Here is a 16,116-nt window from a genome sequence, read left to right as displayed (position 1 = left end):
ACCATACGAGGAGGATCCCATCCCTAAAAATAAAAATGACAAGTGTTTGTTGGGGTTTATTGCTGTCTCTACCACCATTGTCTCCTCACTTTCTGTTGTCTGTGACCTGGACAGAAAGGGAAAAGAATCTCCTCAGCAGAAAGAAAACTAAATTTCACCAATGTTGTAATATTTTATGGTGGCACAACAAAAGTTTATTTCCTCTCTGTCTCTTTTCTCTCAAGCTCTTTTAGTTCAACAGGAGACAAGTGCTATACAAGTGTTAACATTTCATCTCAAATAAATGGCTTTTGTTGCTGAACTGGCTTTTTAAGTGTATGACAAGTGAAGGAAGGTATAAAAAATTCTGGGATAGCCCAGAGGCTTCCTGGATCATCTTGGTGGCCGCCTCTTCAGTGCTGGTCCCTCTATACATGTCCGATAAAAGCTTACGTCCGAGTATGAACTTCTCCGCATTGGGTATGTCCAAGCATGCCCAGTAGAACAAAGCCAATGGCTTTGCTCTATTTCGCATTTGCAGCTCATACTTGAACATGCCCAATAAGAAGAAGCTCATACTTGGACCGGAGTTTCGCCATGCAAAAAAAGAGGGTCCTGAATAGCAGCGGTGGGCTGGAGGCTCTAAGAGAACACAAGTTGCAGACTTTTCACACTCCATCGAAAACTAGAAAATAAATTTGATTAATATTATTATCAGCATCCCTGACCCAACTTTACAGATTCTTTGGGCCAGAAGTTATAGACCCTCATTGACAGACATTTGTGCATAGAAAAGAAATTCTGCTGAATTAATCTTCAATAAGATTTTATTGAAGCATATGGAAAACAGAGCAGCTAAACACTGACATGTTTAAGCAAGTGTGAGATCCACTGTAGCTGACTTGACATGTTCCAAGGATGGCATCAATGGAGAACTTTAGCTAAATGGATCTGTATGTGAGCACCAAAGGTGCTCCGTTCAGTGATCGGAGAGTGCAGACAATGTAGGTGTGGCAAGGTGCACAACAGACCAGGATCATTGGCGGGTGACTGTCCTCCTCCTTGCGAGTGCCCACTGCTGGTGGTGAGAAGCACAGCTGAGCATGGGGCGGCAGCAGCCACGTCACCCAATATGTTTACAAGTCTGCTGGGCTGGGACAGGCATTCTGTCCAAAGGAAAACTATTAACGTATCATTTGATTCAAGAAGTATTTATTCAAACTAGTATACAGAGAAGCAATTTAGTCACAACAGGTGTGATTTAAAGGTGTCATGCTATTGTTTGGGCAGCACCAATCATAGACTTCTAAGCAAATGGGCAGTTTCCCATCATGCCCTCTGTTCTACAATATGTTATAAAAAGTAAATGTTTCATAAAAAAATATAAACGGTAAGAACAAGATAATTAAAATAGTATTGCTATACAGTTTCAGATAAAGGCAGTTTGGTTCAAATATTATAAAGGATAAAAAATATAAAAGTCACTCTTAGTTAAATTTTTCATTCCACATAGCTGTATTGGATCTTGCACTCATTTGCTTAAAATAGCTGACAAAGTTCTAAAATCTTTCCCATGGAAGTCTTAGAGACACAGTGTTGGTTATAACCATTTAGGATGTTAGTTCTGCGTGTATTCAATCTTTTGTTAAATGGCTGTTACGGCCTACATATTGTTGGCTGCAAGGGCAGATAAGTATATATATCACAAAGTTGCTCTTACATGTTCCATTCACACTTGCGTTTTGGCAAGTAAACGGACCGGATCCTGACCTGATCCTGATCAGAACTGTACGGTTCCGATCCGGATCCGGTCCGTTTGCATCAGGCATGCATCAGGCTGCTATCCGGATCCGTGGGCAAAAAATAGCGAAATTTTAAGAAAAAAATGTTGGGGTCAGCAGAAGGTGCACCTGTACAATCGGGTTCCTCCGCTGTAGGCCTCACCTCCACCTCCGACATTCTGCCAAACAGCTCCAGCACGTCTGTCACTGCTGCTCCACTCCAGACATGCTTGGCCCAGGTGCTCCCATCCGAAATGGCAGCTTGGATACGCATAGGAAGTGGGGTAGAACGTCAGGTTTTTGTAGGCAGTGTGTTCTGTTCCTTCCGTTTCCCATTGGTTTCTGTGTTCCGGATGGTGCTGTCAGGCTCAGGTCCGGCTCCGGTCCGGGTGCGTGGGCCGGAGATCCGGACCCAAAAAATAGCGCATGTTGGAAAAGAGTCCGGATCCGATCCGGCTCCGGTACGTACGGAACGGACGCGTGTGAACGTCCGCATATACTTTACATTGCTATGCGGAACGTACGTTCCGGTTGTACAGAATGCGGTCCGGAAAATCCTGATAGCGAACGCTAATGTGAACCGAGCCTTAGCAAACTTGATATTGACTAATATTTTTTATTTACATGAGAACTTTTAAGTTTTTGTTCCATTTAATATAGTAGAGCAACAGAGTACCCAAGCAGCTTGTGGTGACCCAAAACCACTAGGAAAGTATAAGGGACAAAGCGAAAGCCCTCCTACTAAAAAGCAATGCTTAATTACAGCATTTGTGGTTTGTCTTCTTAAAACAGAAGGTATTTGTGATAATTCATCTTTAAGTGTATAATTGTGGTCACCCACAATGCACCACTACTGAATATGCAAATTATCTCTTTATGCCCGTGAAGCCAGGCTTACATACAGAACCGCTGGTGTACAGCAAGCCTATAGCTAATACATTTTACAGAGCCACATCGACCCCACATACAGACAGCCTGTTTCAGACTTTTGGTCCTCATCAATACATGGCAGGGATTTATATGAATATTGGAAATAACCGGTGAACAGGTACTTGCTATGGCACAAACCCCTGAGGGGGAGCAGCTAAACCGATAAAAAGGTATACAAACAATAGGAATCAACTTCTCACTGTGCATATAAATTTATTGATCCAAATTACATAGAAACCCCTTCAAAACCAACCTCCCTCCCCCTTAAAAACATGCCAGCTTATAGAGGAGCGCTCCTTGCATTTCTCAATCCACATCCATACACCCATACATACTCTGCCCTTGGCCAGGGACTGGTTAGTTGAGTAGCTTAATTTAGCGTGTCTGCCGGGAAAACAGTCCTTAATGTGAAAAAACCAGTCTCTTGGTACGGCATTCCTACTGCTGTGCTTATGAAACGCCGCCAAACCACATCAATTCACATAGGTATCAATTCCCTGTTAATAATCCAATACTTTTCTTATTTGTACTGCACTATCACAGCGTGAATGCACGCACTTGCTGTTCAATCAGTGTCCATGGATTAACACGCTATTATGCAGCACTCACCACCTCTTCATTCCTCGTAACTTCTCCACTTTTTCAAAAAGGCTTGTATCTGCGGCGTCCCGCAGTTATACGCTGCCACACAAATTTGTGTTATGAAGTCCGTGGGAGTCTTCCCTGGCCGGCCAGATGATCAGTGTAGACGGGCGAGAGGACGCTAGGTTTCCATGCATTGGCACTGAGGAAGCCCACGTGACGTAGTGGGCGTAACGCGTATGCAGGCGTGGCCATCAGCCATCCTAGAGTGAGCATGGAAACCTAGCGTCCTCTCGCCCGTCTACACTGATCATCTGGCCGGCCAGGGAAGACTCCCACGGACTTCATAAAACAAATTTGTGTGGCAGCGTATAACTGCGGGACGCCGCAGATACAAGCCTTTTTGAAAAAGTGGAGAAGTTACGAGGAATGAAGAGGTGGTGAGTGCTGCATAGTAGCGTGTTAATCCATGGACACTGATTGAACAGCAAGTGCGTGCATTCACGCTGTGATAGCGCAGTACAAATAAGAAAAGTATTGGATTATTAACAGGGAATTGATACCTATGTGAATTGATGTGGTTTGGCGGCGTTTCATAAGCACAGCAGTAGGAATGCCGTACCAAGAGACAGTTTTTTTCACATTAAGGACTGTTTTCCCGGCAGACACGCTAAATTAAGCTACTCAACTAACCAGTCCCTGGCCAAGGGCAGAGTATGTATGGGTGTATGGATGTGGATTGAGAAATGCAAGGAGCGCTCCTCTATAAGCTGGCATGTTTTTAAGGGGGAGGGAGGTTGGTTTTGAAGGGGTTTCTATGTAATTTGGATCAATAAATTTATATGCACAGTGAGAAGTTGATTCCTATTGTTTGTATAGGGATTTATATGACCCTATGGGATAGGGGCTTGGACCAGAACAACAGAGTACCCAAGCAGCTTGGGGTAACCCAAAACCACCAGGAAAGTAAAGGGGACTAAAAGAGACAGAAAAGCCCTCCTACTAAAAAGCAATGTTTAGTGTGGTTTGCCTTCTTCTTAGCAGAGCAACAGTGACACCTAGTGTCCTTACATTTATTGCACCTGATTTTAGTAATAAACGTATTTGTTTTCTGATGATTTTAGCCTACAAATCTACTGCCAATTTTCTATAAATAAAAAGTTCTAAAGTGTGTGAGGTACTATGGATGCAGCGACCCTAATTGGCAGTCATAAATTGCTTCTGTGGTTGGGCCTGCCCACACTATCCAATTAGATCTATGTAACCTATAAACTTAACACGTCACCCCACCACAACCCAACATGTTTCACCCCATAAAAATAGGGGCTTCGTCAGAGGTAAATATGCCCCAGTGCGCTAGTTTGTCGCTCATTTGTCGGTATTGATTAAATGACCCAGTGGGTTGACCAAAGTAAAGTTTCGCTCAGATCGTTGTGAAACCTAAGGGTGACCTTGAAAATAATAATAATTGGACAGCAGTGTGGTGGTCCATGTGTAGCAGTAAAGAGACCATTAAAATTCTGAGGGCATTCTGGGATCGACTGAACACACTACTGCGCTTCTGTCCACTTTTTATCAGCACATCAAAGTTAGGGCTCGTTTCCATTTATGCAGCGCAGGAACCGTGCGTCAGCGCAGCTCTGCGTTGCACGTGACTTTCCCGGGGCGGCGCTTGTGATCTTATTCATTATACTGAACGGGATTGTGGGTGGGGTGCAATCGCCCCAAAATGCAGGCAACCATGCGCTGCGATTCAGTGGTGAATGCAGTGCATGTATGGAAACATCAGAGAGTGCATTCTACGCGCGCTCTGATGGTCCCCATGATCGCGTTTCCTTATGCGTGGCTGAAAGTGCACATATGGAAACGAACCCTTACAGACTGATACGCATTTCTGAAAAGCGGACAGAAGCACACTAGTGTGTTCAGGCCCTAAGCAGATACCACTCCCCCAAGACCCCCCAACCCTCCCTCCAGTACTGATGGCCAGGCAATTTTGTATATGCCTGTACTGGCCTTCCGTATCGGGGTGGGTTGGTAAACTAGTCTGACTAGCAGCATTTTGGTACATTGACTGCTTTGACTCTTTCTGTTCTATTAAATAGCACCACATCAGACCAGCCAGATGGAGATGATTTGTATATAAACACACCTGTATGTGTAGCTTATTTAAACCATGAAGGAGTGTTTGAAAAATGTCAAGGTGTACTTGAAGAGACACTGAAGCGAAAAAAATTATGATATAATGATTTGTATGTGTAGTACAGCTAAGAAATAAAACATTATCAGCAGAGACATAAGTCTAATATTGTTTCCAGTACAGGAAGACTCCAGTTGTTACCTATGCAAAAGAGCCATTGAGCTCCACGGCTTTCAAAGTCGCAGAGAACTCTGCCTTCTGAAGCTTGTTATATCAACTGTCAGTCACTGTATTGTTCTTTTTTCAGCAGAGGACAGGTTAGTAGTTCACTGGCCTGCTCTGTAAAATCATATATATAATGCTGAGTAGTGTGTAAACTGCAAATATTAGAGACTGATGCATTGTTATAATAAACACTATATAACTGAAAATAAAAATATCAGAATATTTTCTTTGCTACTAATGTTCTAGTAATTATCCATACTACACAACCAATTCATTATATCATTATTTTTTTCGCTTCAATGTCTCTTTAAAGGGCACCTAAACTGAGAAGGATATGGATTTTGCTTTTTAAAATAATACCAGTTACCTGACTCTCCTGCTGATCCTGTGTCTCTAATACTTTTAGCCACAGCCCCTCAACAAGCATGCAGATCAGGTGCTCGGACTGAAGTCAGACTGGATTAGCTGCATGCTTGTTTCAGGTCTGTGATTCAGCCACTACTGCAACCAAAGAGATCAGCAGGATTGCCGGGCAGCTGGTATTGTTTAAAAGGAAACATCCACACCACTCTCAGTTTAGGTTCCCCTTAAGGGCATCACGGTTTTGTAGGGGATAGCACTCTCGCCTTGCAGCACAGGGTCTGTGGTTCAAATCCCAGCCAGGGCAAAATCTGCAAGGAGTTTCTATGTTATCCCTGTGTCTGGGTGGGTTTCCTCCGGGCACTCAAGTTTCCTCTCACATCCAAAAAACCTACAGATAAGTTAATTGGCTTCCCCTTAATTGGGGATTAGATTTTGAGCCCCTCTGACAGAGAGTTTGTGACTAGACTATATACTCCGTAAAGCACTACAGAAGATGTCAGCACTATAGTTCATACTGCAATTTCCTGTGGATCATTAATGACCCTTTTAAAGTCATATTTAATGACCTTTTGAACTACTAAATATTTCATGAGGGGTTACAGGCTGTAATAGTGTTCCGAAAAGCTGGTCTGGCAGCATGAGTAATGTTATCAGCCATGAACGCTGCCCATACATATGGAAGTGTTCTTATTCTATTTCAACTGTGATCACATTATTATTATTATTATTATTATTGATTTATATAGCGCCAGCATCTTCCGCGGTGCTGTACAACAACATACAGGGTATAGCAATACATAATATACAATACAACAATTAATACAAGACAAGAGTGGATAACAGCTAATGCAGTGAACAGATTAACAACATTTTACACAGGGGTGGAGGTATGTACGTCTATTACACAGCATTGTGAGACAAAAGGGGACAAGAGCCCTGGCCAAAAGACCTTACAGTCTGATGCTGGGCATACATGGCTCGTTTAACGACCCCTCTCATCCGGGCCACTGCTACTTCAGTCCGATGCCATTGGGACGGAGGCTCCAGGCCATCTACACAAAGACGGCTAGGCACAGTAATTCCTTCTTCCCCTCAGCTGTCAGCCTCCTGAACTCCCTCCACATACTCCCATCAGGACACCCCCCACGACATATAGAACTGTCACGGACAGAGCCAACTGCTGCTCTAGTATGTAAACTGGAAATGCAAATGTAATGTACAATGTAATTGAAATGCAAATGTAACTGACTGCTGCTGACATAATTGTGTAATTGTAAATTTCTGCTCCTGTTGCTCTATGCTATCGATTGATGTCTCTTCTGAGCCAAATGTACTATGCCAAACCCAATTCCGGGCATGACCCAGTCATGCTTGGCGAAATAAACGATTCCTGATTCCTTTTTGCTGCTCTATTCTCCCACTCGATCGTTTCGCCGCTCGATTCCACAGTCAATTCTCTTATCTTCCGCTCGTTTTTCTTCTCTTTTTCCATTCACTGCTATCTGGAATCCAGCGGTGAAACGATCGGGCGGGAGATCGGACATGTCGGAAATTATCTACCGAGCCATCTTACAGGCTGAAAAATGAACATTAAGGTTTAAGGTATAGGACAGTAGGTAAAGGGAAGCTGTGTTTGGAGTGGTAGAAAGGGTGGGCAGTGTCCTAGGTTGGAGAGTATGCTTGAGGTGAGTTTTCAGATTACGTGTAAAAAGAGTAAGTGTGGCTGAGTGGATATCTGTCCATATCCAGTGTTCTCCCCAGAAATTTTTTTCAGCCGGGTGGCATGAAAAAGTAGCCGGGTGGGGTAAAATGTACTGTAATGTAACGGTGTCATGGGTAAGTAGGTCAAGCTGTGGCTAGTGAGGTGGGTGGGTAAGTAGGTCAGAATAGTGGGGTGTAGGGTCAGGCTGGTGGCTAGTGGGGTGGGAGGGTTACTAGGTCAGGCTGGAGGCTAGTGGGGTGGGTAGGTAGGTCAGGCTAGTAGTGAGGTGGGTGGGTGGGTAAGCAGGTCAGGCTAGTAGTGAGGTGGGTGGGTAAGCAGGTCAGGCTGGTGGCTAGTGGGGTAAGTGGGTGGGTAAGTAGTTCAGGCTAGTGGCATTGGTGAGTAAGTAGTTCAGGCTGGTGGCTAGTGGGGTTAGTGGGTGGGTAAGTAGTTCAGGCTGGTGGCTAGTGGGGTGGGTGGGTAAGTAGTTCAGGCTGGTGGCTAGTGGGTGGGTAAGTAGTTCAGGCTGGTGGCTAGTGGGGTGGGTGGGTAAGTAGTTTAGGCTGGTGGCTAGTGGGGTGGGTGGGTAAGTAGTTCAGGCTGGTGGCTAGTGGGGTGGGTAAGTAGTTCAGGCTGGTGGCTAGTGGGTGGGTAAGTCGGTCAGGCTGGTGGCTAGTGTGGTGGGTGGTTAGGTAGATCAGACTAGTGGCTAGTGGGGTGGTAAGGTAGGTCAGACTAGTGGCTAGTGGGGTGGGTAGGTAGGTCAGACTAGTGGGGTGGGTAGGTAGGTCAGACTAGTGGCTAGTGGGGTGGGTAGGTAGGTCAGACTAGTGGCTAGTGGAGTGGGTAGGTAGGTCAGACTAGTGGCTAGTGGGGTGGGTAGGTAGGTCAGACTAGTGGGGTGGGTAGGTAGGTCAGACTAGTGGGGTGGGTAGGTAGGTCAGACTAGTGGGGTGGGTAGGTAGGTCAGACTAGTGGCTAGTGGGGTGGGTAGGTAGGTCAGACTAGTGGCTAGTGGGGTGGGTAGGTAGGTCAGACTAGTGGCTAGTGGGGTGGGTAGGTAGGTCAGACTAGTGGGGTGGGTAGGTAGGCCCCCCTCTTAGATACCATGGCAGCAGATCACTCCTCACATTCATCCTCAGCTGTTCCCCAAAGGTCTCCCCGAGCTTCAGTACCTGCTCCGTGCTGCGTGACAGGGCACAGCCCTGGTGATCACCCGGAGCACACCATCCACCTCTGCCAGCCAGCGCCGCGCTGCCAACCACTGCGGGCCGGGTATATATATATATATATATATAATCTCATAGCCTGCATATGGAGCAAGATGGATATTCATCTGTCAGTGAGCTGCGCACATGCCTCTCTCTCCACAAACGTCCCTGCACAGCTCACAGACATGCACCGATTGCACGCGGCACACGGCTCTGCAGAAGGCGGCTAGCTCTAACGTCATGCCGGTTTGCTACGCCTATCAAAGCACGAGCTCGCCGGGAAGCGCGAGATCTCGAGTGTAGAGGGGAAGCAGCGCATCTCTGACAGCCGGACACTTGCGGCTCGCGATGACAGGGACGCGCAGATTTATCAGCCGGGCAGTAACTTATTTTACTTGGGCTCAGAGACAACAGGACATGCAGTCTCATCAGCCGGGCGGTAATGAAACTTACCCGGGCGCTCCGCCCGGCTGATTGATCCTGGGGAGAACACTGCATATCTATCAAAAGGTTTCTTTCATTTTCCTTGACAAAATGTTCTAGCACTGTTCTTTTTCTACCTCAGAGGTGGGAATTTAATGAAATGGAAAGCAAGATTGAACATAGAATTGATCATTTTTATTGTAATGTATTTGGGGTTTCATGACAGAGAAATAATATTGTCCTTTCTCACTACTGCATCGGTTCTGGCTAAAAAGCAGATTCATTGCGTTAGGATCGGCGTTAGTGCCCAACTACAGCTTCCTCTTGGGCTGGGTGAAGAAGAAATCCTGAGGAGGAAATGGAAAACTAAAGCCAATTATCTGTCAACGTACACTCGTCTGACTCAAGTCGGCTGAGGCAGCCGATAATCAAGCGTGTGTATGGCAGCCACCCGCTCATAGTAACACAGTGCGTCATCGTCAGCTACACAGCTGACATACACTCACCTAAAGGATTATTAGGAACACCATACTAATACAGTGTTTGACCCCCCTTTCGCCTTCAGAACTGTCTTAATTCTATTCTGAAATCTATTGGAAATCTTTTCCTAGTGTGTGGCACACATCAGATAGATTCCTGTCAGATTCAACTTGACAGGCATCTGACAGAAATCTATCTGATGGTCGAATCTGCTGCAAATGTATAAGTGTATGGCCATGTAAGAAGTCCTTTCCAAACAGGGCCGGAGCTCTGTGGCCACCCCCACCTGTATTGCAGTGGCCCGCCCACACTCGGCGGCCACAGCCTGATTGGCAGTGTTAAGCTGGAGGCAAGCGGTCGGTAGGTGGCCACAGGGCTCCGGACCTGTTTGGGAAGGCTTCGGGCAAACACTGCCATGGAGGTTTTGCTGACGGGAACGTGGTTAAAGAATATTTTAGATTTGCGAGCGAGCGAGCGGGAAAGTACATTTCATTTTTTAGTAGACGATTGTACCTTTTATGTATATAAGGTGCACAATAAATTTATTTAGGACAGTTTTGTGCAACACTGATAGATCCGGGGTCCCCAAACGTTTTGGGTCAAGGGCCGGGTCAACATACTTCAGACTGCTGGTGGGCCGGAGTATACATAAAATGATGTAGAAGTCTTTGCAGACCAGACAGTGAAGCATACCCAGATGACAACCTGCAGTGTCACCTGATGTGGATTTTGATTGGAAACTAGTGAAATTACTGCTTTCTGGCTGCCATGTGGGTAGTGCCAGCACTGCTATTCCATATGTGGACCACCAATATTTAAAGATGTAGCTGACCGCACCTACAGTGTGGGACATTTATATGGATCCACCTAATATGGCCATTTATATGGATACACCATTTTATGTGAATGGTGAAGTTAACAAACAAAACCACCACTATTGGTCTGACACTAACCCACATTGGATAGATCCCTCCAAGACTGTTGGAACAAAAAAATTGATGGTATGGTGTGGTATATGGAGTGTATCCATAGATAAGGTGTATCCATATGAATGGCCCACCCTGTATAAGTAATACATTTTGTGTAGGGGGGGGGGGCGGTAAAAAAGACTCAGGGGGCCACATTCGGCCCGCGGACATTAGTTTGAGGACCACTGCTGTACATCCTCTTCAGCAATCTGCAGCTATCTGCTTACTACTCCTGTGATAGGCTGGTCAGTAGAGAAGCATGGCTTCAGATGAATCATTCCTTCCCTTCATCCCATCATGGTTAAGTTTCTAATGGCAGTTCGCCTTGTTCAGCAGAAAAAAAAAATAATAATTATATGCTAGATAACGTTCAGTATCAAAACAGACGCTCACACTTGCTCATTGTTTGGGACTGAAATTTTTGCTACTGTGCAAAAATCTGAATGGAAGACAGAAAGCGTTTTCAATAAGTGAACAAAAAAAAGTTTGCCTTCTTAAAACAGAAGGTATTTGCGATAATTCAGGTTGGAGTGAGCATTTTTGATGTCTCCCACGATGCATCACTGCTGAATATGCAAATCAGCCATTGTTGTCCCTGAAAGCTGAGCACACCTCCAGAACCACTGGAATGCAATGATGTGTCAGCTTGTTAATTGTATAGAGCAAAACTAATCCAACACGCATATAGATCAGTACATGGCATGGATTAATGTGGCTCTATGGGTTGGATTTGAAACACCCAACGTTACTGATTGCCCAGCAAGAACTCCAAGAAATGTGACTTGTGCTACAAAGGACCAAAAAAGCCCTCTTACTAACATTTTAGCAAGAGGGCTTTTTGGTCCTTTGTAGCCCCTTAGGCTAGGTCCACACTAGACACAGTTGCAGGACGGACCCTGCAGTCCGGATCAGGGGAAGTACCCACCGTACTGCAAACTGATGAAAGTGCATCAGTTTCCGTTCAGGTTTTTCCCTGACAGAAAACGTCTCCATCATTAGGAAGGAGTGGGAGGATTTTTTTGGGCCAATCATAAAGCTCAGGCTATCCGTTTTAACATCCGTTTTTTGCCAGTGGAGCTGGAGATGCGTTTTCTCATTGCTTTCACTACCCCCTGCGTGTATCCGTGGTCCTGATCCGTTGCGTGAAAATGCAGCAGATCCGGACCTTCCGTTCAGGTTTTGAAAACGGATCCCCGCAAACGCAGACTGATCCGTTTTTTACTTGGGTGAGGCTGGCTGCTATTTTCAACATTAGTATCCGGGACTCCGTTTTTCATCAGGTTTAAAAACCCGGCCACGGATACGTTTCCGGACCTAGTGTGGACCAGCTCTTACACACTCATGGGAGTTCTGGTTCGCAAGGAACTTGCTTGGTAGTCTGTAACAATGAGTGAAAAACAAACACTCTGCTTGTGCTAGAAAAATTAAAGCTGTATAAGGCAATATTGTATGCCATAGACCAGTGTTTCTCAACATTTTATTGGTATGTACCCCTTTTAAAACCCTGTACTCAACAAGTACCCCCTAGCATAGTAAACATATATATTTAATTGTAGGACATTATAATTGGTTCTGAACAATTTCTAAGCATTTGCTATTGCATTTAATTAGCTAAAACACTAATTTGGTGTTTAAATAAGATTTATAATTTTCTAAAACTCTAAATGTGTTATTCTTGGTTAATTATATCAAGCCCGAGTACCCCCTGGAACCATCAGAAGTACCCCCTGGGGTACGCGTACCACACGTTGAGAACCTAGGCCATAGACGACACAGACATTTTAAAAAGAGGGTTTTTTTTATTAGAGAAGAAACATGAAAATTAAAAAGATAATTTGTACAAGAGTGAACCAGAATATACATGTAGGTGTTTGAATGATGTTATTACATTTTGTTTCTTCGCAGTTTGATGACTTCTCCAGAGATCTTTGTGTCCAAGCTCTGCTGGAAATCATGGACATGTTCTGTGACAATCTGAGGTAAGGTGTGCATTACAGTCTCCAGCTGTGACACTTTATATAACAGCAGGCAACAGGTTTATTCGCAGATGACTGATGTGAGCACATCATTTATCCTGGTATTCAACCTGATTGCTTCAATGCAGAGAGCAAATGTTCACCCTGGATGGCTGATATGCTGGGAAAACAACCTGCATAGTGTCTGAAGAACACAATGGTGTAGTGGATAACATTTTGGCCTGGGTCCCGTCACCGTTGGTTTGTTGTCCCCGTGTCTGCATGGGTTTCCTTCAGGCACTCCAGATTCTTACCACATATTAAAAAAATTACAGATAAGTAAATTTGTTTTTCCTTAAATTGACCCTAAACTACAATGGACTTATGACTATGGTAGGAATTACATGTGAGCTGCTCTGAGGGACAGTTAGTGTCAAGACAATATACTGTTTAAAGAGAACCCGAGGTGGGTTTGAAGAATGTTATCTGCATACAGAGGCTGGATCTGCCTATACAGCCCAGCCTCTGTTGCTATCCCAAACCCCCCTAAGGTCCCCCTGCACTCTGCAATCCCTCATAAATCACAGCCACGCTGCTGACAAACAGCTTGTCAGAGCTGGCTGTGTTTATCTCTATAGTGTCAGTCTGCTGCTCTCCCCGCCTCCTGCAGAACTCCGGTCCCCGCCTGCATCCCTTCCCTCCCTGCTGATTGGAGGGAAGGGACGGGGGCAGGGACCGGAGCCATGCAGGAGGCGGGGGAGCAGCTGAGACTGACACTACAGATGTAAACACAGCCTCACAGCACGGCTGTGATTTATGAGGGATTGCAGAGTGCAGGGGGACCTTAGGGGGGTTTGGGATAGCAACAGAGGCTGGGCTGTATAGGCAGATCCAGCCTCTGTATGCAGATAACATTCTTTAAACACACCTCGGGTTCTCTTTAAAGAGTTGTGAAAGATGTTTACACCTCTGCATCACGCCACAGTATCAGTGCTGTTCATAAACTGGCATTTTAAAGTTCAGACCCAGACTAGACAGATTGATCAAGGTAGATGCATAGACAAGTGGAGGAAAAGTGGAGAAGGTGCCAAGAGCCATCAACCAATTACACTGCTGAATGAAAGAAGGGTTTTGTTTGGCCACGACAAGGAACAGCTTAAAGGGACTCTGAGCTCTCCATAAAATTACAATATGGACTTACGTGGGGCTTCCTCCAGCCCACCGTAGCCCGCGAGGTCCCCCGGTGTCTTCCTGGCTCCTCTTCCGGTCCCGCTGGCTTCTCTGTTATTTGGCACGAAGTTGCCCAGCGGGGGAGCCAACGGTGGAATGAGGGAACCAGGAGAGGAATGGGAAGGCTCTATAGGACCCATAGCCTTCCGTCTCCTTAGGTATCTAGGTTTTTTGTTTTTTTTAGATCGCTTCAGCCTCCCCTAAAAGGTTTCTAATGCAGACAAGCACTCACTTACAATTCTCTTGTTGCTGCTATCCAGTTGTACCATTTTAGACCCACAGAAGAATCTGAATTTGCGAGCCATGGGTTTTATCCATGAAAGAAGGTTTTTTTAAAAAAAAAAAAAAGTTTTAGTTTCCAAAAGGTTTAATTATGCAGACAAGCATAAATGAACATAGACAGTATCACAGCTTGTCCCAGGTATGGGGGTCACAATGTACAATCATTGAACAGGACTTTCGAGGTCACGCAACGTACATGGCGGCGCAAGCGAGATTTTCGGGATCGCGGTACTTTGTGCGATATCATCAGGTATCTCAAAGATCCGGTCCACAGTATCTGATACTATAACAAAAAAATTGTGCAGTAAATATAATGGAAGGGAGGGGTACTGTGAATAGGCTCAAGGGTGTAAGACACTTCTGCTAGGTGAGCCTAGGGGTATTTGGGGGGGGGGGGAGGACAGACAAAGAAAACCACTCACATAACCTGATCATCGTGCCAAGCCATAGAAGTGTGAACATATGCATCCAAGGGTAGCTCGTAAGAGGTCATAAGAAAGTGCTGAAAATCATAGCAGCAAAAACAACCAGGGGGCCAAATTAGAAAGAGTGCATGATATATGATAGGCCTTCATTGTTCTGCCAGTCAATCCACAGACGGCCAAGTTTTGTCAAAGTTAGGAATTGTGTTTTTAATCCTAGCCAAGATATGTTAACAGGGCATAACTTTGTTCAAGTTTGGTAAAAACAGTCTTTTTTATTTTTTAATCACAATAACAATGCAGTTTGTGTTGCTAGTATATATTTTACTTATGTACATGTAGTATAATTTTACAGAGTGGTACATTTCATATCTTTACTTTTGTTTCCAGCTGCCATGGTAAAGCAGAGGAATGCATAAGCTTGTGCCGGGCCCTGATGCATGCTGTAAACTGGCTACTGCGTTGTTCTACTTACTATGTGGAGAAACTAAAGGAAGTGATGGACCCAGGTACAGGCGAGAGTCAGTTATGCATGTGCCTGAAAAGACTGGAGTCTATTCTCATCAGCACTAAGAATCGTGCACTTATCCATATCGCCAAGCTGGAGGAACCAAGTAAGCCTGAGAGTGTTGCTATACATTTTGGCTCTTTTGACTGACTTTGTGTTCACTTGTGTTTGTGGCTGTCTACATCCTGCCTCTGTCTTCTGAGATAACGGAGTGGTGTGTAATATTATGAAATAGTGGAATAATGAAGGTGCACTCAGTGACTGCCCTTTTCTAATAAACTAGAAGGCTACAGCTGTAGTGTTGTACTGTGTCACCCTTTAGTTGAAGGGTAGCAAAGTGACTTGAACTGCAGTAGACTCCCTTTATAGTAAACTCCAAGGGACTAGGAAAAGTAGTTTACTATATTAGTTTATTATAACAAGATTCTACTGTATTGCTTTGCAGGGCTAGAATTCCAGGTTTGAATTTTGACCAAATGTAATTAGCAGAGGTTCTGCCAAGTGCTGTAGGTTCCTCCCACATCCCAAAATTACAGTTACATAGTTATTTAGGTTGAAAAAAGACATACGTCCATCGAGTTCAACCAGAGAACAAAGTACAACACCAGCCTGCTCCCTCACATATCCCTGTTGATCCAGAGGAAGGCATGGTCCAATTAGCCCCAAAAGGGAAAAAAATCCTTCCCGACTCCAGATGGCAATCAGATAATATCCCTGGATCAACATCACTGGGCATTACCTAGTAATTGTAGCCATGTATGTCTTTCAACGCAAGGAAAGCATCTAAGCCCCCTTTAAATGCAGGTAAAGATTTGCCATAACTACTTCATGTGGCAATGCATTCCACATCTTAATCACTCTTACTGTAAAGAACCCTTTCCTAAATAAATGGCTAAAACGTTTTTCCTCCATGCACAGATCATGTCCTCTAGTCC

At 44.8% G+C, this 16,116-nt stretch overlaps 1 protein-coding gene across 1 annotated transcript in view; it reads left to right on the top strand.

Moving 5' to 3' along the window:
- MED24 (mediator complex subunit 24) overlaps nt 1–16,116 on the top strand; it is a 98,357-nt gene that overhangs the window by 35,984 nt on the left and 46,257 nt on the right. The window contains exons 5-6 of the mRNA XM_068262432.1: nt 12,690–12,763; nt 15,064–15,287. Of these exons, the coding sequence (XP_068118533.1) occupies nt 12,690–12,763; nt 15,064–15,287 (298 nt within the window). The remainder of the gene's footprint in view (nt 1–12,689; nt 12,764–15,063; nt 15,288–16,116) is intronic.

The sequence above is a fragment of the Hyperolius riggenbachi genome, chromosome 12 (genome assembly GCF_040937935.1).
Source record: "Hyperolius riggenbachi isolate aHypRig1 chromosome 12, aHypRig1.pri, whole genome shotgun sequence".
Classification (NCBI taxonomy): Eukaryota; Metazoa; Chordata; class Amphibia; order Anura; family Hyperoliidae; genus Hyperolius; species Hyperolius riggenbachi.
The sequence above is the reverse complement of the archived record's forward strand: the minus strand, read 5'-3'. Positions and strand labels throughout refer to the sequence as shown.